We start from the raw sequence: 27,578 nt of genomic DNA, 5'->3' as shown, positions 1-27,578 counted from the left end.
TACGAAAAATTTTACAAAATGGAGATTTCACACCAAGCAAGGTGGAGATCTCAACCAATCAGGAGCCTTGTGCTGCCAATAGGGTCCCGAATGAGAGGATGTGAAAAAGATACCAATGTCCCACTCTCTCATAAACTAGGCGCGCTTCCTCTCCGCAGCCCTCGAAGATCCGTGGATTCTGGCCCAGGTAGCCATAATGGTGTGAATAATATCACTCCAAATCTTGCAAAGACACTGAGAAACAAGAACGGGAGTACCCTCAATGGCCTTAGTGCTTCTAGCCTTCCAGATATTCCAAGCTGAGATGCTAGCAATAATCTTCCAAGAACTGTCTAACCTCTGTGCCGGAGGGACAAAGTGTGAAAGTGGCAAATCCTGAAGACAACACTGCGGAGCAAATCCTTGCCTAACCATAATGGCCAAGCTCCTGTTAGTCCCCTTGAACCTCAGTTGAGGCCCAGACTGTGTTAACCAAATGATAGAACCAAAAGAAATGATAGCATCCCTCTTAATCCTACCAAAGAGGTGTGCAATAGAGACCAAACCCTCTGTGCTTCCCTGCATTCCCATAAACAATGGTAAACTGACTCTGAAACTCCTGCACATCTAGGGCATGCTGGGCAAGCACTAGTAACAGACCTCCACTGATTGGTGGCCAGACCACCATGAAGGGAAACCCAGATAAAGGAGGAAATCAGTGGCTTCCTATAAGAGTGCCACAATCTCCGCCAAAATGCCCTCTGAATGTCAATCGAAATGCCGTAGGACTCCCAATGGGGTCTAAGAGTAGGGACACTCTGAATGTGTCCCAAGATAAGATGTCTGGCATTTCGCACCGTATAACTGAAAAAAGGCATGCTTTTCAAAGGATTACAACCACCCTTCCACTTCCACTCACCGGGGTCCCAAGGCAAATGTCTGATAGGGCAACCACCATACAACCAAAGGCTAACACTCTCTGTGATCATCTCGGGGGGGGGAGTCAACAAAGACGTGCTTCCCTAACCTACCAACACCTCTGACCGGACGAATCTGGGGGCCCTCAATAAGGTCATGTACATCACATCTCTCTAGCTGCCATCCATCCTGTACAGAAAAAAAGACCGGTACATCATCCTCCCTAGGCAAGGAGATACCCATAACCTGAAGAGGAACACCTGTCCCAGAGAAAACCCCAAACCAAGAATGATGACGACCTTCCAAAAAAGATCCAGTATCCATTGGTTGGGAATGGCTACATCAATCTGTGCAATCCTCTGGCTAGAACCTCTCAAATGCTGCGTGATATCCAACCTCTGCACCTCGGTAAGGCTCTGAAACCTCTTCCAAGCCAGCACTATGGGCATAGGGTCTCCCAGCCAACCCATAGAATATGCATAGCTGCCCCAAGAGGCCTACCATGCACATCTAAGATCAAATCATTCCACAGAATGGGCTGCTGGTTAGCTTCCTCCGCTGAATGCGGGGGGATGTGTACCAAAAAACTCCTCAGGCAGTCCCAGGCCTGTAGGAGGGACCTAACCAGGGGGGACGAAGGGGAGCGGTGAACTGCATCTAAAAAAATAAAGCGTGAGCTGAGAGTCCAGTCACCTCCGCAAACAGGGACACACTTCGTGATCTACTGCATGAGAAAGTCCTTCCACGGCTGAGTGCCTAGAAGACAGCCCCTAACCACAAGCTTATAGAGCAAAGCCTTACATTGCACCTCGGGGTCAATGATATTCAATCCCCCTTCCTGTGTAGGCCTGATAATGGTTTTCCAAGCAACTCTGGCCCGAGTGTGTGCATTTCCATCAAGCCCTGACCAAAGAAAGTTCCGAATAAGGCGACCAAGCTGGCCAATGCAACCCTTATGAAAAATCCAACACGAAGCAATAAACCAAGACGTGGCTAGCAAAACTTGGTTAACCACCAAAGCTCTAGAGGCCAAGTCGAGCTTCCTCCTACTCCAATGATGAAGTTTGATTTTAATGCTTAAGAGCACTGGAGCAAACTGTTGTGCAGGGGAGATGTCAACGCCCACCTGACAACCAAGGTATCTGTCAGAGCATCCTCTCTCAATCCAAGTAAAACCAACATCTGTACCCCAATCTGCAAGAGGAGAATCACTGATCCAAAAGCCAATTGATAGTAGCTCGTGTTGCCAAACAAAAGGCCTCCAAGGCTGTCTGGAAAGCACATAAACAAGCATGTGAAGCCTCAAGGAACAATGCCGTATCATCTGCTAACTCAGAGTCCAAAAACTCTTCCTCCGTGCATAAAGGCAGCCTGAGACCCACAACACCAAGGGCAGCCCGAAGAAACCTGCTCATAGCCTCAGCTACAATGAGGTACAGTAAAGGGGCGAGGGGACAGCCCTGCCTCACCGAACGGGAAATCTGAAAACGCTTGCCGTGCCCCCAACAAGCTAAGACAGTGCTATGAGCCTCCCTGTATAGGCAGGACACCCCTCTGATCTAGTTTTAATCCCAATCCACTCTGTCATAAGCTTTTTCAAAATCAAGCAAAAGAATGGCAAGAGGGTGCTGACTAGACTTTGCCCACTCGACAGCTTCCCAGAAAGAAAAGATGTTATCAAATATACTCCTTCCTTGGAGGAACCCATTTTGTGTATCATGGATAGTCCTTTGGAGAATCGGCTGCAACCTTATACTCAAGGCTTTAGCTAAGATCTTATATGCAGATCCAAGGAGAGTGATGGGCCTCCATTGTTTAATGTCAGTCTTGTCCCCACTCTTGGGGATAAGGTGAATCAGCCCCTCTGTGAGGTAAGGATCATACCCAACAACCACATTTCCTAAAGGGCAACAGTGATAGCATCTCCAATATGATCCCAAAAAAGAATAAAGAAAGCGGGAGAAAGACCATCATCCCCTGGGCATGAACCACTGGAAAGAGCATGTAGAGCGTGAAGGAATTCATCCTTTGAGAAAGGGGCATCCATGGAAGAACACATAGCATCTGTAATGAGCTTGGGCATGCACTCCTAGAATTTCTGCCGTGCCACATCTCTCGGAGGAGAGGGCACCTCTGCAGTCAACAAAGACCGATAAAAATCTGAGGCAATACCCCTTACCTTGTCAGGCTCAATCTGAACCTCACCCTGTGAATCCTACAAATACCTCACAAAAGCTATAGGAAGGCCTGTGTGCTGAAAAAAACTCTTTGTTGCATCTGCCACCCATCTGAGTCCAAAAATCCTCGTTCGCATGAAACGCGAACTCAGCCCTCCTGTCCATGGCCAACTGCAGCTCTGCTCTTACTGTGGTCAAGAGGTCTGTAATCCAAGACGCATGTGGATGCTTTCATGTTCCCTCTGAAGAGTAGCAATCCTACGCCTAATAGCTCTCTCCTTGTTCAGAGCCTCCTTCTTCTTGGACAAGGCAGCGCTATGGTAATGATGGCTGGTCCTCTCAAGAGTCAGCACAATATTATGAGAGGATCAGGACCATCACAAGATCTCCATATCTCTCTGATCTCAAGGGAGATGTCAGCATCTAGATAAAGAGAGTCAAGGATACGGACACGGGGAGAGGCCGAGCGAGCCCCAAGCTCCTGAGACACAAAACGACGGGGAAATGATCGGATTTGGTGGTGCCAGGCATAATAGCAATGGTGCCTTCTCTGTCTAGGGACCAATCATCCACATAAAATCTGTCCAGACGTGCAAAGATGCTCTCAACCCCGCTCTGCGGTTATGCCAAGAGAAAGATAAGGAATTTGGCCGCCTTTGGAAGTCATCCTCAGTCCAGCAATCCCTGCCAAAGAAAGAGAGCATGAACCTCTCCCATGAGGCTCGCTCCAAAGGGTGTAAACCCCCTTCGCGTCCACCCTTCTTGTCAGAAGGTTACTCAACCATATTGAAGTCTCCTCCCACTATCCAATGATCAACTTGGGGAATGACATTTGTAATGGTGTCCCAAAAGGCCACCCTTTTACCTCTCATGTTAGGTGCATAAATATTCAAGATTCCCAATTTTTGACCCTCATGCATGATCAAGATCCACTGTGCTCTAGCAGGGATGATAACACCGTGCCCAATAACATGAGGCATAACAGATGCTGCCACTGAAATGCAAACACCCCCTCTAGTCCCAACAGCCGAGGACCAGAAGGTGTGGCCAGAAAGCATCTTACCAGTTTTGCCACACTGAGATCTATCCAATTTGTGTTCCTGCAACAAAAGTATATCCATAGACCCTCCTGTAATAGAAGTCTTCCAAAAGACTTCCATCACTTGGGACAAAAGAATTAAGCTACGTTGTTGTCCACACCAAGAGTGGAAGGAAAAATTGTATGTATGCCATAAGAACTGATTGCACAATTATGAGGCGAACATGCAAAGGCCATGTAGATAAATGCTAGTAATCCAGCTTCGCATGAAGTTTTTGCATAACCCAATGTCTGGCATCTTTAAAATAAATATTCCAGCCCAATGGTAAACCCAAATGGTGCACTATCTCATGAGCTTGGCATGTGATTCCCGGCCACAAGAGAGCATGGCAATCTGCTTGTTTGAGAGGCAACAAAGTAGACCTATGAAAGTTGATAAATAGCCTTGTTGGTTCTCCAAACATATGTAATGCTTGCATGAGAATGAGTAGTAATAGCATACAACAATGCACTCAAGGGGCATCCTTGCCTTACTGAACGGCCCAATACCCATTGATAAGACAATCCTTTTCCTAGGATACATCAAGTTGTGCTCTCTTTATACAACCAATAAATAACATTCTGCATTTTAGTGCCAAAACCAAGCTTTTGCATAGCTGTAGAGATGTAATCCCACTGAATTGTGTCAAAAGCCTTGGCTACATCAGCTTGTAGTAAGAGCACATCTTGGTTGGTGTATTTGACATATTCAATACCCACATAAGCATTACAAATATTGTTTGTGATTGGTCGTCAAGGAACAAATCCATGTTGTGCTTGGTGCAGACCTTTATGCAGAAATTTTGACAAAGCATTTTGATGATCATCTTGTAGATTACTAGCATTAATGTGATGAGCTGCCAATTTGATAGGCTTGTACAGAGATTTCTCTTAGACACGAGTTTGACAAGTCCCTCTTGCCAAGACGAGGGCATAATGCCTTCTATCTAGGATTGATTCATCATGAGTAAAAGAGGGTCTGCAAGTTGATCCCATAATTACAAAAAGAATTCTATTGTTAAATCATCCCGGCTAGGAGATTTCCATCTTCCCAAAGATTTAACTGCGTTATTCAATTCACTTCTAGTAAATAGCATTTCCAATTGATCAGCTTACTTGTGGTCTATAATCATATGAGCATGAGACAACAACTCTACTCGAGCTTGCATTGTAGTATGAGACATTTGATTTGTAGCATGTTGAAAATGAGATATACATTCAAATTCCAGTTGATACAAGTTTTGAGTCCATTCACCATTGGGTTTTTGTATTTTCGTAATACATTGCGTAGCTCTAGCTACATGCAAGCTTTAAAAAAAAGCTTTCGAAGAACATCCCTTATCTAGAAGAGGCTTTCCATATTCTTTGATGATAGTTTGCATGGGATGTGCAAAATGACACCAAGTTATATCTATATCTTCATAGATCTCAGCAATGGCATCTGCAACCATTTCTTGATACAGTTGATGAGAAAGATATCTAATATTTACCAATCAAAGTCGATTAATAGGCAGCTGGACATCATTAGGTGTCAGATCAAAATCCAAACCCAGCCATACCGGTGCATGATAAAAAAGCTGTAAATGTATGATCCACCCTCATTTGGCAAGGAAGGGGATCGTCAGCATGTAACATATACCATCTATCTAGTCTTGCGCTGTAACCTGTAAACGAATAGATTTATTAATATTGAATCTTAGCCACTCATCCAAGTCTGCTTTCCCTAATCCCAAGGCTCCCCTAACCTTGTTGGATTAGTCCCTAACCCCGAGGGTTAGTACTAGGTACATAATATGTACCAAGGGCTAGTGGAAGTTCAGGTTTACAGATGTAACAAATACTTTTGAAGTCGTGGAAGCTGCTATTGAAAGCTGAAAGCCTGCGAAAGTTATGAGCTTATTGATGAATGCACATGGGCATAAATAGGTGCTTCACTTCTATATGTGTGTGTATGGGTCATTGTATAACATGAAACATTGCTTTATGAGCTTATTGATGAATGCACATGGGCATAAATCGGTGCTTCACTCCTATGTGTGTGTGTGTGTGTGTGTGTGGGTCATTGTAACAGGAAACACTGCCGTTTCCTAGCAAAAAATGTGGAAACAGGGTTCCTTTCGAGTCACCATATTTCATTTCCGTTTCCTGTTTCCCAATCTCCTCTCAAGGTTTTCCCTGTATTTCTCTAAGCATTTTTGGACATTTGACAAATATAAGCAGAGATTTGCACATATGGCTGTTTTTTTCCAATGGACGCGATTTTGGGCTCTCTGGACAGTTTGGATTGCTCATAATTGATTGGTTTTCTAGTCGACCTCAAGTATCAGTATTTCCGTCAATTGTTGCGACAATCTCTATAGATTGCTATCAGCTAGAGCAGTTAGATTAGTCTCACTTGGATTTGTTTTTCCACTGTTTTTAGTTTTGTTTCCTCCTCTATTGCTTTGACGGGGTCTCTCTCTGTACATTTGACATAATAGAAATGATGGTTTTAACAAAAAAAAAAAAAGGTCTCTCTGTGTGCGTGCACGTGTGTGTGATCTCTACAAAACTGAAAGAAAACTGCATCTAAGAGTTCAAAAAAAGTTGATCGAGGGACATACTAGGCTTATGGAAAGTGCAATGTGGTGGTGCTTCAGGTGAGGGAATCACCTTTGTTACAAGCCAAACGCTCACAAAAGAAGCCACAGAAGATTCTACTATGTGGATGGCGACGGGACATTGAAGATATGATAACGGTGAGCTTTTCTTCTGACTCTGCATCTTGCCATGCTCATCGAGTCCGCACGCTGTTGCAGGTGCGAAGGCGGCCCCTGCCCAGGGTTTTTATGCCTCCAAGTGTTCCAGAGAAGATCCTTTTCTGTGGTTGGCGTCGGGACATTCAGGATATGATCAAGGTGACTGGCAGATTTTTTGCAGACCATTACTGCTGTGGCTAGCCGCCTTCAAAATAACATGGGGATCTCACTATGATGCTAACTTATGGCTATCATTGGCTTCTGATTTGCTCTCTTCCCATTGCTTGTTGATCAACCAGGCAGTTCAAAGAGAGTTTTGAAAACAGAAGTTTAATGACTCTAAGGAAGCAATCAAAATATTATGCTTCCCATGCTACATGAAAACTTTGTAGAGGTCTTTTAATTGAGATGTGATGGCCTAGCTTAGTTTAAAAATGATTTCAGCTTTGTTGTTGTTGCAGGTTCTGGACGCTTTCCTTGCACCTGGATCAGAGCTCTGGATATTCAGTGATGTTCCAGAGTGTGACAGAGAAAAGAAACTATTATATGGTAACCTGATTCCAGAAAACTTAGAAAACATACAGCTTGTGCATCGGGAGGGCAACACAGTCATCCGACGGCACCTAGAAAGTCTTCCACTGGAAGATTTTGACTCTGTAATGTTTCAACCTTTTTTTCCTTCTGTCATTTTGTTGATTTTTTGAGGATTTTCATCTACAGTATAGAATTGTATATTTTAGTAGCAGTAGTGGTGGTGGTAGCGGTAGCTGAAAGTGAGTCACACATTCTTGCGCATGCTACAGTACATTTTGCGTCCACTCTACATTGTCCTTTTGCACTTGTGAGATGCATTGTTTTTTCCATAATTAGAGAGCTGCAAAGAGTAATCCACCCACATTCTACAAGTAAAAGGGTCAATCCAAGCAGCATTCAACAAATACCATCTGTCAAGCCTTGCCCTATAAGTTGTATAAGCATTATGATGAAAGGTATACCCCAGTTTATCTGGGCACATGGCTGGCCAAATGTCAAGTGCATCCATGTGACTTATTGCATTTCGCCAAGCAACTCTTTTAGCTGCAATCATGTGTGAATTGCTAGGAGTATTATCATCTCTTGCCGAAGAGTTATTAAAATCCCCACATATGAAAGCATTTGTCAACCAAGGGTAATGCTACAAATTGTGACCACATTCTAGCTCTTTATGTAGAAACTGTGGAAGCATAAACAGATGCAAACTCATAAGTCTCACCATTGAGCATACATGCACAATGTGAGTAATCTGCCTTCTGGATTATTGTAAGCAACTATTGGCTACAATTCTTGTCTGACAAACCAGAGAAAGTAGAACAACCAGCATAGTATCAAAGAATCCAACCCCCCGGCCAGCCAAAGCATGCTGCTTATGTTCGTGAAGACATATTGTATGGCTTCATTATTCTATGTACAGAGTCCCAGACCAACCTCCTTTTATTCAAGTTTCTTAAACCATGTACATTATATGACATGCATTTGAAAGGTGCCTTCATGATCATTTTATTGAGAGGTGCAAGCCATATCAACATCTGCCTGCATATTTTGCTACATATTTTGTAAAGTTTGCATTCCACCTTGAACTAATGTAGCCCAAAGCTTTCTTGTATCAACTTCTCCTAACGAGCAAGCTTTACTCTGAGAGGTCGATGTTTTGGTCCACATTCTAGACTAAAACAATCGGGGCCTGACAGAAATAACCTTTCTAGGGTTCGGGGTCTGCCAACCCTCCACATCGATCACATTCTTCTCCTTTTTCACAATCTGTTCAGTTCTAGCAGGCATATAAGCTGGCTACCTACACTTGCTCTTATCTACACACCTGTGGGAGCAACAGGTACTGTATTCATTGCTTTTAGTTGGAGTAGGCTTTGCCTACCCTATTGATGTTTTCACAATCGGAGCCGGAAGAATAGAATCAGCAAGAGGCTGCAAAATAAGAGTGGGCCAAATGTCCAAACTTATGATAGGTATAGCATGCTCTTGCAAATACTCCTCATTTCAGTTCATAATATTTTTCTTCCATATTGACATCATCAAATTCCACTACAATGGACGATGGGGGTGGGTTTATCTGTATCCCATAAAATACAAAATCTATTTGTGTTCCCAATATACGTGGTGGACAGATGAGATAGTGCTCAACATCTTAGCCAATCCTGCCAATGCATCGAAGAAATCTAACGGGAAATTAACCACCTCAACCCATACCGAGCATTGATGCTTCAAGAGGACCTGATAGTCTTTCATGGGTGTCCATGGAAGCACATGCACCATCTGACGACCATAGAACAATGGCGATATTTCTAACAATTGTTGCTTGTATATTGGTTTTGAGAGCACCACTTCACAAAAACCACATGCAACATAATAAACCCTTGTTGTTGTGACTGATGCTCGTATAGATTGCTTCAGAATGTCATAGAAATAATGGATGTTCAAGAAGCCTTTGAACTAGAAAGCCTATTTACGTCTATGGAGATACAGAATGCAATCAAGGCTCTAGGAAAATGGAAATCTCCTAGATAGGATAGGTTGAGTATGGAATTCTTTTTGCAATTTTAGGGCCACCTTGAGGATCCATTAACTTATGATCAATCAATCATGGTAGCAGGGTGTTATGCCATCATTCTGAAAAGGAGGACTACTCAGATTAGTGCCAAAGAAGCAGCTCTATAAGAATCTTTCGGATCGGCGTTGATTACTCTTATGCCTGCTATTTATAAGATCATCACTAAGATGATAACTTGGAGAGTCAAAAGATACTGCACAGAGGATTGCATCAAGCCCAATATGATTTTGTACCTAGAAGGCAAATCATAGATAACATTTGTAATTCTTTACGGGCATTGAGTATGCCAAATACTCGCAACAGAATATACTATTGCTGTAGATAGATGTTGCAAAGGCTTTTGATATAGTTTAATGAGATTTCACAGCAATAGCGATAAAAAAACTTGGTTTTGGGCCTAAATGCAACGAGTCATTTATTGGCTCTATCAAGACAGTACAACGCGTTGTATATTGGACAAAGGATTGTCCTAACCTTGGATATTGGGTAAATCAATCAAGCATGGTTTCCCTTTGAGTGCTTTACCGTATGCTAATGCCACTCACTCTTTGCTTCTATATATGGACAAACTCACGGATCAAGGACTTTTGCATGGTTTGAAATTGCCTGAAATTGCCAGACGGTCGTAATTTAGTGGTGCAGGCTTATGCTAATGATTCCTTTTTCTTCCCCAAAAACACTCTGCAAGATTTGCAAATCCTTATGAGGACTCTCCAATTGTTTGGGGAAGCCACATGATTGTTCATCGATTGCCGCAAATCTAAACTACTAGCACTTACAGCATTGGATTGGCTCAATTTATGTAGCATACGCCAAGCTAAGACCGTGTGAAACAACGAGGTCTTCTTTAAACCTGAGTTTAGTGAGTCTTTAGCAATCCTTTAAATAGCATACATGAATTTGAAAGATGTAGTTGAGACAACACGAGATGGAGTCCCAAATTACCCATTGAAGCGCCCCCCCTCTCCCCCCTCCCCCCCCCTCCCGCAAGCAGGAGTATTTGCTTTATTTCTTCTCGAGAACTGAATACAAGCTGAACTGTGTCCACAAGACTGAGTGCTTGCCATGTCCCGGACTAGGGCTCACAAAGGGGTCACGGCATACGACAAAATATCCTAAAAAAGATACTTCTTCTGTACATGTTTCTTGCACTGTTGATGAGCCAATTTGTCACCGTCTACCACAGTGCATGGGTACACGTGACATTCCCTCTTGCTTAGCTTGGCGGCAGGTTCATGGCTTCAAGGTAGTCCGCCAATAACTATGGATACTTGAGGAAGAATTCTTCATCTAGCCAAACGGCTTCATGGGTCCCTTGATCTTTGAACTTGGTATAAAATTGGCAACGTCGTCGTCCGGAACCATGCTTCCAACGATGTAGAAGAATCTGCTCGGGCTCTATCACTTCTGCTGCATCAACCATTTTTGGCTACTGCTCTTCTGGAACATTCTACAATGAAGGTCCAATATAAGGCTTTAATCAAGAGACGTGGAAGACGTTGTGCATCATCGAAATGTTGGCAATTCAAGTTGCATGGCGACATTACGTATCTTGTTTATGATGGGAAAAGGACCAAAACTCCTAAATGACTACTTTGGACAACACTTGCACACTTGCTTGAGTCTTTGCTTCATGATCCTTTAGTATATTCTTTGAAGTTTACGTCTCCCCTTGACTTATTTTCTTGTCTGGTGTAAGCCTCCTGAGCTTTGGTAAGACGCTCTTTGACTGACTTTTTTTTTTTTTCCGAGAAAAGATCCTTTCATTAGTTATGTAAAAAACGCCCGTAGGGCTACAAAAGAGATCTCTCCTGCTCCTAACAGAGAGAAGAGCAGTGAATACATCATGGCAGCCCGGGAGACTCTCCCTAGGTGCTGCAAAATACAAGCATCAGTCTAAAGAACTGAGCGGCTAAATCATACAATAGGGGGGGGGAAGAGCCAAACAGGTGGCCTGTAGGGCCAATGGGGGGATCCCGTGTGTAGGGTGTAGAACGGGCCGCAGCGCCAAGTGGTGTGAAAGGCCTGGCGCCGTAAGATCGCCTCATCCGAGTCTCCGCGGATGCGGTCGTACTGTCCTCGCAGGGTGTGGATCAACTCCTGCCAAATCCCTCGAACAGTCTCTGCTGGTGGCTCTAATCTCCCCTCAAAGGCCGTAAAGCACCGGGCCCTCCAGGTGAACCAGATGGTGAGGCTGCTGAGGAGCTCCCATCGTAAATCCCTCTCCTGTGTCCAGCTCTGGCGGACGAGAAATCCGGTGCCGGAACCAGGCGAGGCTGGCCCCTAATAAATCTGATGGCCTGACTGCCCTGCTCCATCTCATAGCCCATAGCAGGCCCTGATGAAGTCGACCAAGCAGCGGCACCCCACGTAAACATACCCTCTGGAGAGAGGGGGGCCAGAATACGCAGCATCCGCAACCAAATCTGCTGTGCCTGAGGGCAGTCCCAAAGGCAATGTCTCTGTGTCTCCATAGGGTGGCCGCATCGTACGCAGGCCGCCGGAAGACCGCTGTAAACAAGCCAAGTGCCAACCGCTGAGCCCCTGTGGGCGACCAGCCACTGAAAAGCCGAGATCCTGCGGGCCTGTCGACTAGCCCAGAGCCGAGCCCAGAAATCCTCTAGGAACTCCTGTGATAGTCCCTGCAATCGCCAATGCCCCGCTGCCGCTGGAGAAACCGTCCTCCTCGCCGTCAAAATATGCCGTCCCAGCCGAACAGTATACTGGAAAAAGGTGATCTCTGTGGCCTCAAGGGATGCATAAGGATCATGCCACTCGTACTCCCCGGGGTCCCACTGTAGCCGGGCCAAGGGGCGCGCTGCATATGCCCATATGCGCCAATCCGGGAGCACGTCAGCAGGGTCGGGGTCAATATGCCACTTCCGAGAAGCGGCAGCCACTACCCGAATCCTCTGAAAAGTGCACTCTGCAACCAAAGGCGACTCCACCTCCACTCTCTGGAGTCTGCCCTCATCCTGTATCTCATAATAGAGGCATCTGCCATCCTCAGTGCTAGCTCTGACAGCAATCAGGATCTCCAACTGTGTAAAGGCTCCCATCCACCGTGGGGCCACTGGCTCGAGAGGTGTGAACCACTCCTCTGTAAGTGCCTCCTGAATATCATCCCTCATAATCAACCCCCCTCTGAAGTGACTCAGCCTCTCCACCTGGGTCTCCTCTGGTAGACTGCAGAAAGCCTGCCAGTCTCCAAAACTACGAGCTGGGCCTGCCGCTAAAGGTCCCCAGGCTAGACGAGGCCGAGAACCCAGCATATGACCCTGCTCTGTACGAACCGCTGGGCTCCAGATGAGCGGCTGCCTGGCCCGCTCCTCAACACAAGAAGGAGGCCGCTGAGAGAGCCCCGGTCTCAGCAGCTCCCAAGCTCTCAGGATACTCAAAGCAAATCTGTCCTCCCATCCTCTATTGAGGCCTGTCCTCCTCATCTCTATGAAGATCCAGCGAATCTCTGGTGCCCAAGTACCCCCTGCAGGAGGCGCCCGGGCCTGCAGTCGCTGCAAGAGGAGCTCTTTCCAAGGCTCAGCGCCTGGAAGCAACCCCCGAACAATAAGCTTCCCCAATAAGGCTCTACTCTGATCGACTGGATCTATAATGCCCAAACCGCCCTGAGCCAGCGGAAGTGTAATAACTGCCCATGCAACCTTTGCCCGAGCTGGCTGACCGTCCCGCCCAGACCACAGAGAGTTCCTGATCAGCCTCTGTACCTGGCTGATGCAAGAGCTCGAGAAAATCCAGCAAGACGTAATGTACCACATAGTCGCTAACAGCACCTGATTTGCCACCACCACCCTCCCAGCCAAGGATAGTCTAGCTGTACTCCAATACAATAGCTTCTTCCGAATGCTCAGAAGAAGCGGGGCAATCTGCTGCTCAGGTGACAAATCAAGGCCAATCTGGCATCCCAAATACCGCACTGCTGTGCCTGGAGGAATCCATCTAAAACCGGGGTCCGGGCTCCATGCCGGAGTGGGAGCACTACTGATCCAAAAGGCCACTGTCTTGCGCCAATTGATCAATGCTCCCGAAGCTGCACTAAAAACCTGGAGCGACTGCTCTGCCCGAATAAGATTGGCCTCTTGGCCATGCAAAAATAAGCCCGTGTCGTCTGCAAACTCAGCATCAAGCAAATCCTCCCCCCGGACTGGGAGCTGAAGTCCTCTCAAACCAACCTCCTCTGCCGTCAAATACATACTCATAGCCTCCGCAAAGAAGAGAAAAAGGAAAGGGGCGAGAGGACACCCCTGACGGACTGATCTGGTCAGCTCAAAACTCGGCCCCCGACCTCCTGCAATCAGCACCTGGCTGCGAGCTGTGGAATACAAAGCTGCCACCCCTCTGATCCATCCTGGCTCAAAGCCCAGGCGTAGCATAGTGCCCTCTAAGAATCCCCAATCAACTCTATCGTATGCCTTCTCAAAATCGAGAAGCATCACGACCAAGTCCTCGCCAAGAAACCTAGCTCGGGCCGTCGCCTCCCAGAAAGTAAAGATGTTGTCAAGGATACTGCGCTCCTTGACAAATCCTGTCTGAGTAGCATGAATCAACTCCCCCAGGAAGGGCTGGATCCTCAAACTCAAGGCCTTTGCTAAGACCTTGTAGACAGTATTGAGGATCGTAATAGGCCTCCAATGCCGAATGTCATCCGATACTCCCTCCCCCTTGGGGATAAGATAGATCAAGCCCTCTGAAAAGCTCTGCGGCATCACCCCAGTGTCCAAAACATGCTGAAAGCCCCTGCGGAGGCCTGGCCCCAAAAGGTCCCAATAGCGCATAAAAAAGGCCGGCGTCAGTCCGTCCTCCCCTGGGCAACTATGTCGCGGCGGCAGGACCCTCAAGGCCTCGGCAAGCTCAGTCTCTGACAGAGGCGCACCTAGAACTGTGCGCATATGGTCTGTGACCCTCCTCTGCACATGGGCCCACACAGTCTGTCTGCACACATCTCGATCCTCGGCTCCGCTGAAAGCAAGTCACTATAAAAAGCAGTGGCAATGGCTCTGATCTCCCCGAGCTCAGTAGCTATCGATCCATCCGGTCTACCAAGCTGGCGAACTCCTGCTCGCGCATGACGGGGTCCAGTGATCTCAAAAAACTCCCCAGTCACTCTATCACCAAGCTGCGTCCACTGAGAGGCCTGACGACGATAGTAAAACTCATGTCTCTGCTCCTCTACCTCTCTAACCTCCTGGCGTGCCTGGCTCAGCTGGGACGCCACCCACTCACATGCAGGCTGCTGCTCCTGAAGGCGCTGTAGCGAAGCAAGGCTGCGTCTCAGCCGTTGCTCCCGCTCGCGAATCTCTCCCAGTCGTGTCAAAGCTGCAGCGTGTAGAAAAGAGCTAAGATCAATGAGTCCCTGGGCACACTGGCCCGCTGCATCCTGGTCAGAGCACTGACTATCATGCCAGATCCTCTCAATGTCCTCAGCGCGACTGGGATCTGTAAGTACCCTCTCTGGGATCCTCAACTGCAAGGTGGGCTCCCGTGTCCCCTCCTCCAATGTCAATATAACTGGCGCATGATCTGAAAATGAGGTGCCAGCAAGAATGCCGACGGAGCCCCCTCGCTCCCCTAACCAATCGCCCACATAAAAGCGATCAATCCGAGATAGATTAGTCCCTCCCTGCCGGCGATCCGACCGAGAGAAACTAAGACTGTCCTGAGACCGGGAGAAAGCCCCATGCTGCCATGCATCAGTGATCCTCAGTGACATGCAAAACCGGTCCCAAGCTGCAAGCTCCGTGCCGTGCACTGTAACATGACTGCCTCCCACCCTATCTGCCGGGTCCTCAAGCATGTTGAAGTCTCCCCCAACACACCAATGTGCGGCCTCTGGCAATGCATCAGTAACGTGAGTCCAAAACTCTGCTCTGGCACTAGCATGATTGGGCGCATAGATGTTGAGCACACCCAATAGCTCATCATGCATCCTCAGAATGACATACTGTGCTCTACCAGGCACAATGATCCCTCGATCCACAATGGCCTGCCGCCATACATCTGCAATAACCATGCATACTCCTCCCTGTCCACCCAAAGGATCAAACCCTGCAGACCAAAAAGTGTCCCATCTACCAGGCATCACCGAACCATATCTCCGGATCCTGCTCTCACCCAAGTGGTGCTCCTGCATCATCAAAATGTCAATGCTGCCACCAACCAGGCATCTCTGAAGCTCCTGCCTCAAGCAACCTCGATAGCGTATAAAGTGTGCTCCGCCAAGGCCCTGTACATTCCATGAGATGATCCTCATGGATGCCCTGCTGAGGTGGATGCTGTCTCAGCCGTACGGCGGGCCTTCGCAAGCGGCTTGGATGGAGAGTAGTCCCCATCCGAACGGCTGCGAATCTGCCCACCCGGTGTGCTGCAAGAATCCCGGATCAGGCGCCAGTGGGGCTGTGGCCCATGGCGACTGCCTCCTGCTCTGACAGAGAAACTTCGTGTATACTCACATATCCAGGGTCCCGCGCCAAGTCTGCCACTATGCGCACGACCAAATGCCGAATCCCTGAGGTATCCACACTCCCGGGATCCAAGAAAAAATGAGCCAACTCCCAAAGTCGGCCTATCACATCAGTCACCTCCAGATCGCTCATGTGGTGAGAAAACTCAACTGCTTGAGTCTTCAAAGTGCTGAGAGCGAGCTCTAGAGTCCACTCCCGATCACAAGGTCCACATAGAGGGAACGAGAAGGCCACCGCTGAGTCTAGTGCCTCCTCCCCGCGGGCCGGAGGTATCACTACGTGAACTCGAATGGGTGCTGGCTCATGGGGGCCCTCTGCTCCAAAAAGCCGTGTAAAGGTATAATCAAAGGCCTCCGAGCGCTGTCCAATGCCAAGGCGACTCAGCCGACTGCGGATAGATGAAATCCGTGAGGCCCTAATCGGCATAGGTCTCCTCTGTGATGCTCGAGCGAGGTCAGTGCTCAGCGCTCTCCGGACTGCAGGTGAGCGCCAGGGAACTGCCAGGGTCTCCCGGGAAGGTGAGGCGAGCGGAGGGGGAGGAGGGGGAGGCGAAGGAGGTGGAGAGGGAGCCGCTGCCGAAACCGGAGCGGAGGCGGGAGGAGGCGAAGGTGGAGACGAGGCGGTGGGAGGGGACGGGGGTGGGGGGGGTGAAGAAGGAGGAGCTGGCATCTCCTGGTCCTCAGTCGCTGCAGGGGTCTCCTCCTGAAGGGGAGCAAAGCTGTTCCTCACGGGAACCCAGTGAGGCTGAGACTGTGGCTGCTGCTGCAGCGGTCTCTGTGCGTGCTGCTGTGGCTGTCTCCCTCGGCGGCGCCCCTGTCCAGGCTGCCACTCCGAGGTCTCTGTGGCCTGAGCAGGTGTCCCTGAGGCAGCCTGCTGATGGCCGAATCTGTGGGCGGGCCATCAGTAGCCTGCTGCTGTGGTGAGGGTCGAGGTCTCCTGCGAGGGCAGGCCTTGGCCAGATGACCGACCTGCCTGCAAATGAAGCACTGGTTCGGGAGCCCCGAGAACTCCACTCTCTGATCTATCCACCCCCCCCCTATCCTAGGTAGCTGAATGACCTTAGGAAGGGAGGAGATGTCAGACACCAACACTCTGACCGAAGGTAGCCCCGCTGCTCTGGCCACCACTGAAGCTGCTGAGGGGCCCGTCTCTAGTACCGAGCCCACCAATGCTCCGAGCCTGGGGAGGAGCGGAAGATACTCCCGGCGGAGACCAGGGAAACAAACTGTAATATGGAAGAGGCGCTCTCCTTGCTCCGTCGCTGCTGGGTCAAATCCATGCTGCCAAGGTCTGAAGAAAGCCCGAGCACCCCTGATGTCCAGAGGACTCATGGCAAGGACCTTGGCAACGCTCTGGGCGGCCTCGAACTCGATCTGATAATGGCCCCGGCCCAGGAGCTGTACATCCAGGATCTTGCCCACATCTGCAAGAAGGCGAGCCTGAAGAAGATCCCTGATCTCCCCTCTACTGGGGCGAGTGCCGACTATACGGCAGATGGTGGAATGAGCCTGGAGGCGTTCCACCTCTGCAGTGAGGCTCGCTTCCTCTTCCGGCGAAAGAGAAAGCCTGATGGGGATGACCTCGGGGGCGGGCGAGGGGGCTGCGGGTGAGTCCCTCTGAGGCGAGGCGGGAGGAGTCTCCATCAGAGTCTGAAGCTCAGGCGAAGGCGAGGCGAATGCGGAAAACCTGCAAGAAACGGGCTGCACCCAAAGAGGCGAAGACCGGATGAAAATGAAGAAAAACAAAACCCCCTGGGGGTGAACAACACGAAAGAGGAGGGAGAGGGGGAAAACGAAGGAGAAACCCTGGGGGGGGGCGGCAACAAAAGGGGAGGCGGGGTGCTGCTGAAGGGGGGGGGGGCGGGCGCGAACAGGCGGAAAGGAGGGGGGCGAACAGGCGACAGAGGGGATGGGGGGGCGAACAGGCGAAGAGGGAGCTGGGGGCGAAAATACGAAGGGCGGGGGTCGAATGGCGAGGAGGGGGGAGGGCGCAGCAGCGAGGCAGGAGGGGGGGGCGCAAAAGCGAGCAGAGGGGAGTGAAGGCAGGCGGGGGGTGAAAAAACGAAAAGGCGGAGAGGTGGGAGGCGCACAGGCGATAGCGAGAGGGGGGGCGTGCAGGCGGGCGCACAAAGCGAAGGCAGGCGGGGGGTGAAAAAGCGAACTGGCGGAGAGGAGGGAGGCGCACAGGCGATAGAGAGAGGGGGGGCGTGCAGGGTGGAGGCGGGAGCTTCAGCGAGCTGCTTTTTACACTGCACACAATTTGGGGGGGTTTTCTTTTGGGGAAGCGAGGTTTCTTTGACTGACTTAATGATGGCTGAAAAAGTTTCCGATGTCTTCAAGGAAGGAGATATCATCTGCGTGAGAAGGGATGAAAATCTTCGACCAAAGGCTGTCTCGTTAGGAATTCTACCAACATTGGATGAGTGTGTCATTGAGAATCGCCTACATCAACCGGAGATGAAGCTCCCACTTCGACTATTGATCATGGCAGTATGCTTTAAGCACATTGAAAGCCAATTGATTGTAAATCTCTGTTTGGCCATCGGTCTGGAGATGGAATGTGCTCGACAATTGCAATTTGCTACCAAAGTTGTCTAATAGAGCTCGCCAGAATTGAGATGTAAACTTTGGATCCCGATTGAAGTAATGGTCCATGGCAAACCACATATTGGATACCAATGTCGGAGAAAGAGCCAGGCCATATCTTCTGTTGTGGCCGTCTTCTTGCATGATATAAGCATACAAAATTTACTGAATCTGTCAACTATCATCGTACATTGAGTATTCTAAGATCCAGTAGATGCAGGAAGTCGTCCAACGGAATCCATCGAAATGTCGTGAAACGGACCTCGGGAACGGGCAACGGCTAAAGCAACCTTGCTTGTTTGGTGTGAGGTATTTTCACTTTTTGACATATAGAACATGTTGAAACATAGTTGTATACATCCCTGCGCATTTTCGGCCAATAAAATGATCTTTCTAACTTCTCCAAAGTACTATTGCTCCCGCGATGACCACCAACAAGTGAATCATGGGCATCATGTAGGAGTGCCGGTCTCTTCTCCCTGAGAATGCATAATTGACTCTTATAAAAGAGCCAACCGTCTTGAACGGTATAATGACCCGGTTCTCAATAAAGGGCCATACTGTAAGGAGTTCCAAATTCTGGACAATCTGCATACTGTGTCTTCATATTATCTAAGTCCTTACCTTGTATCTCCAACACAATGGACTCCTGTACTGTCAGAATACTACCTTTTTAACTAAGAGCATCTGCCACAAGGTTGTGCTTACCCAGTACATACTCAGTCATTTTCCCAAACTGTTGGAACAACTGACTCCACCGGTGTTGTCTATCGCTCTATTGGGCACTTGGCATAGCGTGTAACCACTTCAAGGCTTGGTGGTTTGTCTTCACAGTAAATTCCCTTCCATAAAGAAAGGTTTTCACTGTTTCAAGGTTGCGATAACCTCTAGCAACTCTTTGTCATAGACATAATAATTGTCTTCTGCATCATTTAACTTCCTGCTATAATACGCCACGGTTCTTCCTTCTTGTTGCAAAACTGCTCCAATGGCGAGATTACTGCATCGGTGATCACCTCGAAGGGATCATCCCATGATGCGAGTTGAAGGACTAGTGCTTTGAAAGCCGCCTTTTGCGGAGCAAAGAATCCCTCTAAAGCCTTTCCTGTTACTGCAACCTTTTGTCTTCTTGTTTTCACTCCCTTGAGCAAATTTGTCAATGGGACTGCAAGGTTAGAAAACCGATCCATATGCAAGCTACACGCTTGGCACAAGCCCACAAAGGATTGTATCTCTAGGTGATATGGATACGCAGGCCGGGAGTGAACCCATCTACGTCCAAATGATAAGGCACTAGGGCACATTTCATCTTGGTCGCCAACTGCGGAGAAATGGCATCTTCAGAACTGCCCATGTCGAAGAGAACAAATTGTTGCCCCTTCGCCATGCCATAAGCTCTGATAAGACCTTTTTGAAGCTCCTCAACTCCGCCCTCCTGCTTATCATCAAATACCACTGCGGGTACCGCATTCAAATCAAGCAAGAGCTGAACAACATTGGTGGTTGAGGGTGGGGGTGGTACAGCTGCGGCGGTAGCCATTGTAGAGGCTGGTTGTTTGCCTTCTTCCGCTTGCCATTTGGAATAGTCCTTTGCATGTCCCGTGTGGTGGCAGAAAAACCAATGGTTCTCTTTGAAGTACCTCTCCTTCTCATGTGACTGTAATAATCCTTCGGTAAGGCCCTCCTTGATCTTTTCTTTAGGGGTCTTCTTGCGTCCATCTTATCGTTCCTTCCTAGTAGAAGAGCTATTCTGGCCCTTCTTCTTGTGGTTCTTGTTGTTGGGTGCCCCCTTACTTGATTGTTGGTTAGACGCTTGGTTCTGCTGGGTGGTCTGCGTCTGCTCTGCTGCTGAGGTTTGGGGGTGACTGGTGTCTCCATTGAGCATCATCTCATGGTGATGTGATCACTTTGTTGGAGTAGGTGAGCACATGGGAACCGTTCTGGGTGAGCTTGTAGAACTTGTCTTTGAGATTGGTCATGCATTGCGGAGGTAGAAACCTGGTCTTCAAATCGGACACGAAGGTGTCCGAATCATAGTCTGGTAAGCCAGTGTAGGAATCTGTGTGAAAACGGAATCGATGTTGCCACCAAGTGACTACATCACCTATGAGATGTGGAGGCGCTAGATGGACTTTGTCTTGGGTATGTGTGATCTTGGAGAGTGGAAAATGGGCAACAAACCGGTGGATAAATTGTGTCACAACTGAATGGTTGCACTTGCTGTCGTACTTCATGAAGTTCAGTGAGGCACAGATAATAGTTGTCGAGGCTAAGGCTAGGGTTGTGGAGGACTGAGTAGGGTGGAAACAAGCTACCAGAGTTCGCAGTGTCTGTTGGACTGGTCCCTCAAGTCTTCTTGGGCGTGTCACTCGTGGTTCGCCTTCGCTTCGAGCTTTGCCTGTTGTCGCTCCTCTTTGGCCTTGCGTTTGGTTTTCTTTGCCAGGTGTTCGGCCAGTCTTGCTTCATGGTCTCGCTCTTCTTTTTCTGTCATCCATCGACACCACGGTTCCATTGAGGAACTTTGTTCTTTGGGTGTCTCTTGCTGGGCCAAGGTTTCCTGTAATTCTGTGAGTTTTTTTTCCATTTGGACTCTTTTGAGTTGCATCTGGAGTTGCCTTATGTGCCCCTTTAACTTTTGGTTGTCTTCGTCTTCTTTTTGCGGAAGCGTTTCTTCGAATGGTTCTTCTTCTTTAGTAATGTCTTCAGAGCTTGGTGCCATGGTAGATGGGCGAGTGGTTTTTCCCAATCTCAACTTTACCATCCACAGGATGCTCTCACTCTAGGTTGCCGGGTTGAATCACATCCGAAGCTTTGATACCAATGTAGAATATGCCAAGCTAGGACCGTGCGAAACAACGAGGTCTTCTTTAAACCTAAGTTTAGTGAGTCTTTAGTAATCCTTTAAACAACATACATGAATCTAAAAGATGTAGTCGAGATGACACCAGATGGGGTTCCAAATTACCCACTGAAGCGCGCGCCCCCCCCAACACCCCCCCCACCCCCTGCGGAAAGCAGGAGTATTTGCTTTATTTCTTCTGGAGAACTGAATACAAGCTGAACTGTGTCCACAAAACTAAGCGGACAAACTGACTGACTGACCGCCAAACGCAAGGACAAAGCGAACAAGCACTGGGCAAAATTGTACATAAGCTGGAGGTGACTGTGAAGCTATCTTCGAGAGAATAGACCGGCCCGAGACTGATGGTTGGTGTGCTGAAAACTTTTGAAGAGGCTGAGCTTCGGTTTGCCTTGGTTGAAAGCACAAGAATGCTATAAGTATGCAAAGGCTGTGGGCCTAAGCACACATGCTTGCATGAGACTTGATTTGATTTCTGATGATTTATGGACTGAGGCTGAGGCGCTGTTTTATATGACTACTAGGATGGTGGTCGGCTGGTTTAAGGGCTGTCGGCCTGCCGATGATTGTGCCACGACTGCTTAAATTAGCATTTACTGCTCGATTAATTCGTGGACTAGTTCTGTTGGCTGGCCGACTGCAGTCTGGTCTTGGCTGACTCCTGCCCAAGCCCCTCAAGGGCTGCCGATTGGGCATAGGGGTTGGCTAGGAGTATTAAATACTCCTTGTTGCAAGGCTGTCCCTTCCTTGGGACTTGCCTTGGGGCTGGCCCCTACTCTCTACATGAATGCTTCTGATGCAACTAACCTAAGGCTGACATCTACATGAAGACTTACTTGCTGAATTCTCCAAAGTGGGTTAAGAGGACTGACCTGGCAGACCTCTATGGCTGGGAGACTGACCTATGTAGCTCGTGCCTGACATGTCCCGGATTGGGGCTCACAAAGGGGTCATGGCATATGACAAAATATCCTAAAAAAGGTACTACTTTTGATCATGTTTCTTGCACTGTTGATGAGCTAGTTTGTCACCGTGTACCACAGTCCATGGGTGCACGTGACAAGTAATTATGGCCTGGATAGATTTTTCCACCAACAAATACTGTTAGATATTTGGGTTACCCATTGGGGTGGAATGTATCTGTTAGTGATGCCACAAATTGGATCTTTTAGAAAGATGAAAGCAAAATTGGAATACTGGCAATTACCTACCTAGCCTTTACATGTGCGATTGAGGATAGTACAATCCATCTTAATGGCATATGTACAGTTTTTCTTGCCTTTAAGAAACACATCACTGCTTTCACGTCTTAGACCATGGAAGTCTATGGGAAACCAGACATTAGAAGAAATCTCTTAGGCTCTTGAGATGTGAATGGATTTGTTCACCAAAGATGCATGGAGGGCTAAATATTCTCAATATTCATTATCATGTTTTGGCAAGAAAAGCAACTCTGTTGTCCACCTTTTTTTGCCTAGGAGCAGCCTTGGAGGGTGACGATTGCAGCTATGTATACTGCACTTAAAACAGACTCTTTTGGCAGATGGCAATGTACACATTGGGATTTTCTTCTCGGAAAGCTGCAAGGGAAGAAACTAGGCTGTCCTTTCACTACTAGACTGATAGCTGCTTGGAAAAAAGTCCTCTAGTACTTGGATTGGTCTGGCAGACCTTCAAAAATAGGTAACTCGCTGAGATTGGACAGCATTCACTGGAGCAGAGTATTTTTGGAACCTCTGGCAGTTCAGGAGAAAAGAAAGGCCTATTTTCTTTCCATGAAAAATATGTCTAATCTAGGATGCTGTCTCTCCAGATGGCAGAATACTTAAATACTTGAATTCCTGCAAGCATAGAGGAGTGGGAATTCGGGCATGCATTACGGGTCTGTTATGCAAAAAATTAGAGCTTTGTTGCAACAATTTGAAGTGATTCCTCTTGTCATTCAAGAGAAGAGATTGTTAGATTGGATGTTGCAGAGAGATGAGCCTTGTTTTCCCAAAGTACCTATGTCATAACTCACAGCTACCCGAATATACAGATTGATTATTCCCAAGCTGTGGATTGCTGCTCATTCTAAGAGGCTTTCAAATATGGATAAGGGAACCAAGTGGTGAAAACAAAATCTCCAAAAGTTCGGAGCAGTAAATTTCCGTTAGAGCAGAGAGTTTTCCTTTGGCGATGCTTGGTTGCAATGCTATGTGTTGGTGAAACTCTAGCCAAAAGAAGGTTAGCTTCTACCTCTTGCTTCAAATGCTCAAATCGCAATGAGACCGTGTCTCATTTACTATGGGCTTGTTTGCACACCAGAGATTTCTTGCATAGACTATCAGATTTTTTGGCTACCAGATTTCCAGGATGTTACTTCTCCAAGCATTTCTGGATCTTTCAAAGATATCACTGGCTAGTATGCACGTTTCCTTGCTTGGACACACTATTGGGCACTTTGAAAACTCTGGATTGGCTGCAATCATTTGATCTTTCACCCTACACAGATTGACAGGTACTCCTTATTTTGCTAGTCTTTGCGCCAATCTCTTTATGCTTGCCATAGACTACAAGAGATGGTCTAGCTGTAGTTAGACTTGTTTTTCCAGTGTTTTTGATCTTGAAGAAGTTTTCCTCACATTTAAGGACTTCTTTCCTTGTACGATGAAGTAATAGAACACTGCTCTTTACAAAAAAAGGTGGTAGTGGTAGCTGTGGTTGTAGAAGTGCAAATGATAGTTGTAGTCGTAATCGTAGTAGTGGTTGTGGAAGTGGTAGTAATGGGGGGTGTAGGCACGTGTGCACTCTTGGTCATGTACACTCTTGCACTTCCTTTTAAGCTCAACATGAGAGCTACTCACTCAAAATGCTGTGTATTGTAGTGTTTGTCTTTGCAACACAAGTCACATCTCTTTTGTGGTGATGATCTGAGGGCTCTAAAGATGCAATTCTTTGGTGACAGATATTGATATTGGCTGATGAGAAACTTGAGGATACTGTTGTAAATGCAGACTCCAGCTCTCTTGCGACATTGCTTTTGATCAGAGACATACAGGTATTGTGATGATTTTCTAGTGGATGTTTACATGTGCATGGATGTGTCGTATACACATGGGCATCTGCTGGCACACTGCACATGCGCACGCACACACGCACACATGTATGGATCATGGTTTGCCACCTTTACAAAGATGAAAATACAATCTGTGCTTGATTGTGACAACTAATCACAAAGTTGCCAATGGAAATGCAGTCCAAGAGGCTACCTTTGGAAGTCTCAAGAGGATCTCATAGCCGGGTGCACGGGCATTCACAGAGCTCTTGGATTCGTGAAATGCATGAGGCATCGAATAATACAATAATTATAAGTGAGATACTGGATTCTCGGACCAAGAATCTTGTCAGTGTTTCAAAGATAAGCGATTATGTACTATCGAATGAGCTTGTGAGTATGGCATTAGCCATGGTAGCAGAGGACAAACAGATCAATCGCGTGCTGGAAGAGCTTTTTGCAGAAGAGGTAAGACACGTGCCCGCACATACATTTTTGACACAAGTGAGGTCGGTAAGGGGACCCTAACTTTGGCTTGACAATCCTTTTCCAGGGAAATGAACTGTATATAAGGCCAGCTGAGTTCTACTTGAATGATCAGGAAGAGGTATCCTTCTTTGAGATTATGATCCGTGCTCGCCAAAGAGAAGAGATAGTAATTGGTTATCGCCAAGCTGCTGCAGACCAGGCAGTCATCAATCCATCAGATAAGGATGCCCTGCAAAGATGGTCTTTACAGGATGTCTTTGTTGTTCTTGCCTTTGAGGAGTAAGCTGATGTGCTCAGCTCCAACTGCCAGATTCTAAAGCCCCAAGCTGCACCAACTGAGGCTGGAATTTCAGCTAATGGGAGCTTTAGAATATAACAGCAGCCATGAAACCCTCTTGTCACATAGGGGCGTCTTATGCGCTCAAAGCAGAGATCAAAAGGGGTGGAAGGGGTGTAAACCTCTCACCTCGTTACTAGCAAGGGATGCAGCACTACCCTCAAAGTGGAGGCCAAGGGTCGAACCACAAGGCAAAAGCATGGTGATGCGAACGAAGGCTGTAATGGACTTTAAGAAAGTCCATGCAGAATACAAGCGCACGTTTTGAAAGTAGTGCATTTTTCGAAGTGGGTATGCGTGAATATATTCTCATTTATATCAGAAAGGGTTTCTATGTGGGTATGTAAGTATTCACCCTATCTTCAGTTCATATACATTAACTAAATCACCTTTTCATCTCAAACTAATTAGTCGGGGGTGCCCTTACTAATTAGCATCAAAATATCATGCACACTTCCAAATTACAACATAACCTTGGTCAACAAGACATAAATAATTAAAGTCCAAGTAGCTTTGAAGAGATCATAATAATAAAAAAGAAGAAGGCTAAAAACGATGTTAAATGAAGTAATGGAGAAAATTGTAAGATATGAAACATACATGTGTGTTAACCACTTCGTAAAAAGTTAAAATGGTTTTACCGACTAACCTACCATGAGGTCTTTTGCCATTTGACCCGTCTAGTGAAAACCCACCTTTTATAAGATTTTGTTGGAACTTTATAAAACAGTCTTGCCTTAAGCTTAATGCCATAATGTGAAAGCTACTCATTTGTATATGAGCAAAATTTGACATTAAGCAATATACATTTATTCCCTCGTAATAGAATGCTTGTGAGCACTCTTTCTTCTCTACTCTTGCTTGTGTGTGGTATATTAGATCTCGTTTTCTTGATGGATGCTTGCTTGGATAGGTTTAATTATTTGATCTCATATTGCAAACCATTTATGGTTGGAGTAATGCCAGTGTTAAAAGTCTCTTTTCATGAGTGCTTTGTGGTTAAAGATCTATCTTCACTCTTAGTGTAAAGAAGCATTATGATGTGACAATAGAGTGAAGATATGACACACGAGCCAATGCATCCACATCGAAATATTGCATTTATGGCTTTTAAGTTAAGACCAAACGATACTCGTTCAGTAAAGGCTAAGGAAAGCTCTTGACTTGGTGATATCTATAACAAGGACTAGCCTAGTGCTTAGCTTTGTTTTTTTGTCCATTCCAAGCTATTGTATACCTTAGCATTTGTCCTTAGAAGTGTAATCCATTTCAAAGACATAAGTTTTGAGCTCCATTAAGAGAGAATTAAAGTGAAAATTTGTGACTTTCATTCATGTACTTCATAATTTTATGCATTATTGAAATTTGTAGCTTAAAAGTATTTAGAATCAATAAAAATAATAAAAAAATACTTAGTTACTTGTAATAATATTATAAATTAAGCTTAGGAATCTTAATCATCTCTATTAAAGTCTAAAATTTTTTAAAAACTCTATCATGCTAAATTATCTCTCGAGTTGGGAGACACGAGCGCATAGTTTCATGATAAAAAAATGTGAACTGTAATAAGCCTAGAGTCGTAAGCTTGGAGATGTGAGCTCTGCGAGTTTGTAGTTGGAAGTGAGCTGTAATAAGCCTAGAGTCGTAAGCTTGGAGATGTGAGCCGTAAATCTAGATACAGATCAGTGTCTTGAAGGTTGTAAGAACTTACCTATCTTTGTTTTTTAATTTTTTAATTTTGTTATACAATATGTATTAGCCTTATTCTTTGTAATTATTGGAGTCTTGAGTATAATTATTATTGAATAATTTCTCTCCAAACTTGTTAAATATTCGAAGTTTCATGCATTACTTAAAATCCATAACGAAGTAGATCTAGCTCATAAAAATAAAAACCATGAGTCTATATCATTAAAAGAAAAAAATCCATGAACTCTATTAGGTGAGACGTGAGCCCACAAGACGTGAGCCAATTGGTGTGAGTCCACAAGATGTGAGTCTACTAGGAAGTCTAGCTTAGTAGACCTACGTGACCTTATTTCATACAAAAAAGATGTGAGCTTATAAACATGAGTTCATAGACGTGAGTCCACAAACGTGAGCACATGTGAGCCTAGCAAAAAAAGGTTAGAAACCAAAATACTTCTTTTTTGTGACTTGAATAGAACACACATGTTTGAATCCATACAGACTTGACTCTTTGATACAAAATCAGTTCAGATTGGAAACAATTATGGTACATCAAGCCATACCCTTTTAGATCCACCCAACCTTTGGTCCAACACTAAACATAATGCTC

General features: G+C 46.6%; 1 protein-coding gene across 4 annotated transcripts in view; it reads left to right on the top strand.

Moving 5' to 3' along the window:
- LOC147640990 (putative ion channel POLLUX) overlaps positions 1-25,786 on the top strand; it is an 81,936-nt gene extending 56,150 nt beyond the window's left edge. Inside the window, exons 8-14 of one of the 4 annotated variants that reach the window (XR_015268699.1) lie at positions 6,792-7,049; positions 7,352-7,546; positions 23,455-23,642; positions 23,763-23,916; positions 24,364-24,456; positions 24,655-24,921; positions 25,007-25,786. Coding sequence is in view for 3 of the 4 variants with exons in the window: in XM_086816996.1 (XP_086673122.1) it covers positions 6,792-7,049; positions 7,352-7,546; positions 24,364-24,456; positions 24,655-24,921; positions 25,007-25,225 (1,032 nt within the window). In the remaining variant the exon portion in view is untranslated. The remainder of the gene's footprint in view (positions 1-6,791; positions 7,050-7,351; positions 7,547-23,454; positions 23,643-23,762; positions 23,917-24,363; positions 24,457-24,654; positions 24,922-25,006) is intronic. The other 3 variants (XM_086817004.1, XM_086816999.1, XM_086816996.1) reach the window with 3 other exon arrangements.
- Positions 25,787-27,578: the final 1,792 nt, after the last annotated feature.

The sequence above is a fragment of the Cibotium barometz genome, chromosome 2, assembly GCF_041138505.1.
Source record: "Cibotium barometz isolate CiBa-2024 chromosome 2, ASM4113850v1, whole genome shotgun sequence".
NCBI classification, from domain to species: Eukaryota; Viridiplantae; Streptophyta; class Polypodiopsida; order Cyatheales; family Cibotiaceae; genus Cibotium; species Cibotium barometz.
The sequence above is the reverse complement of the archived record's forward strand: the minus strand, read 5'-3'. Positions and strand labels throughout refer to the sequence as shown.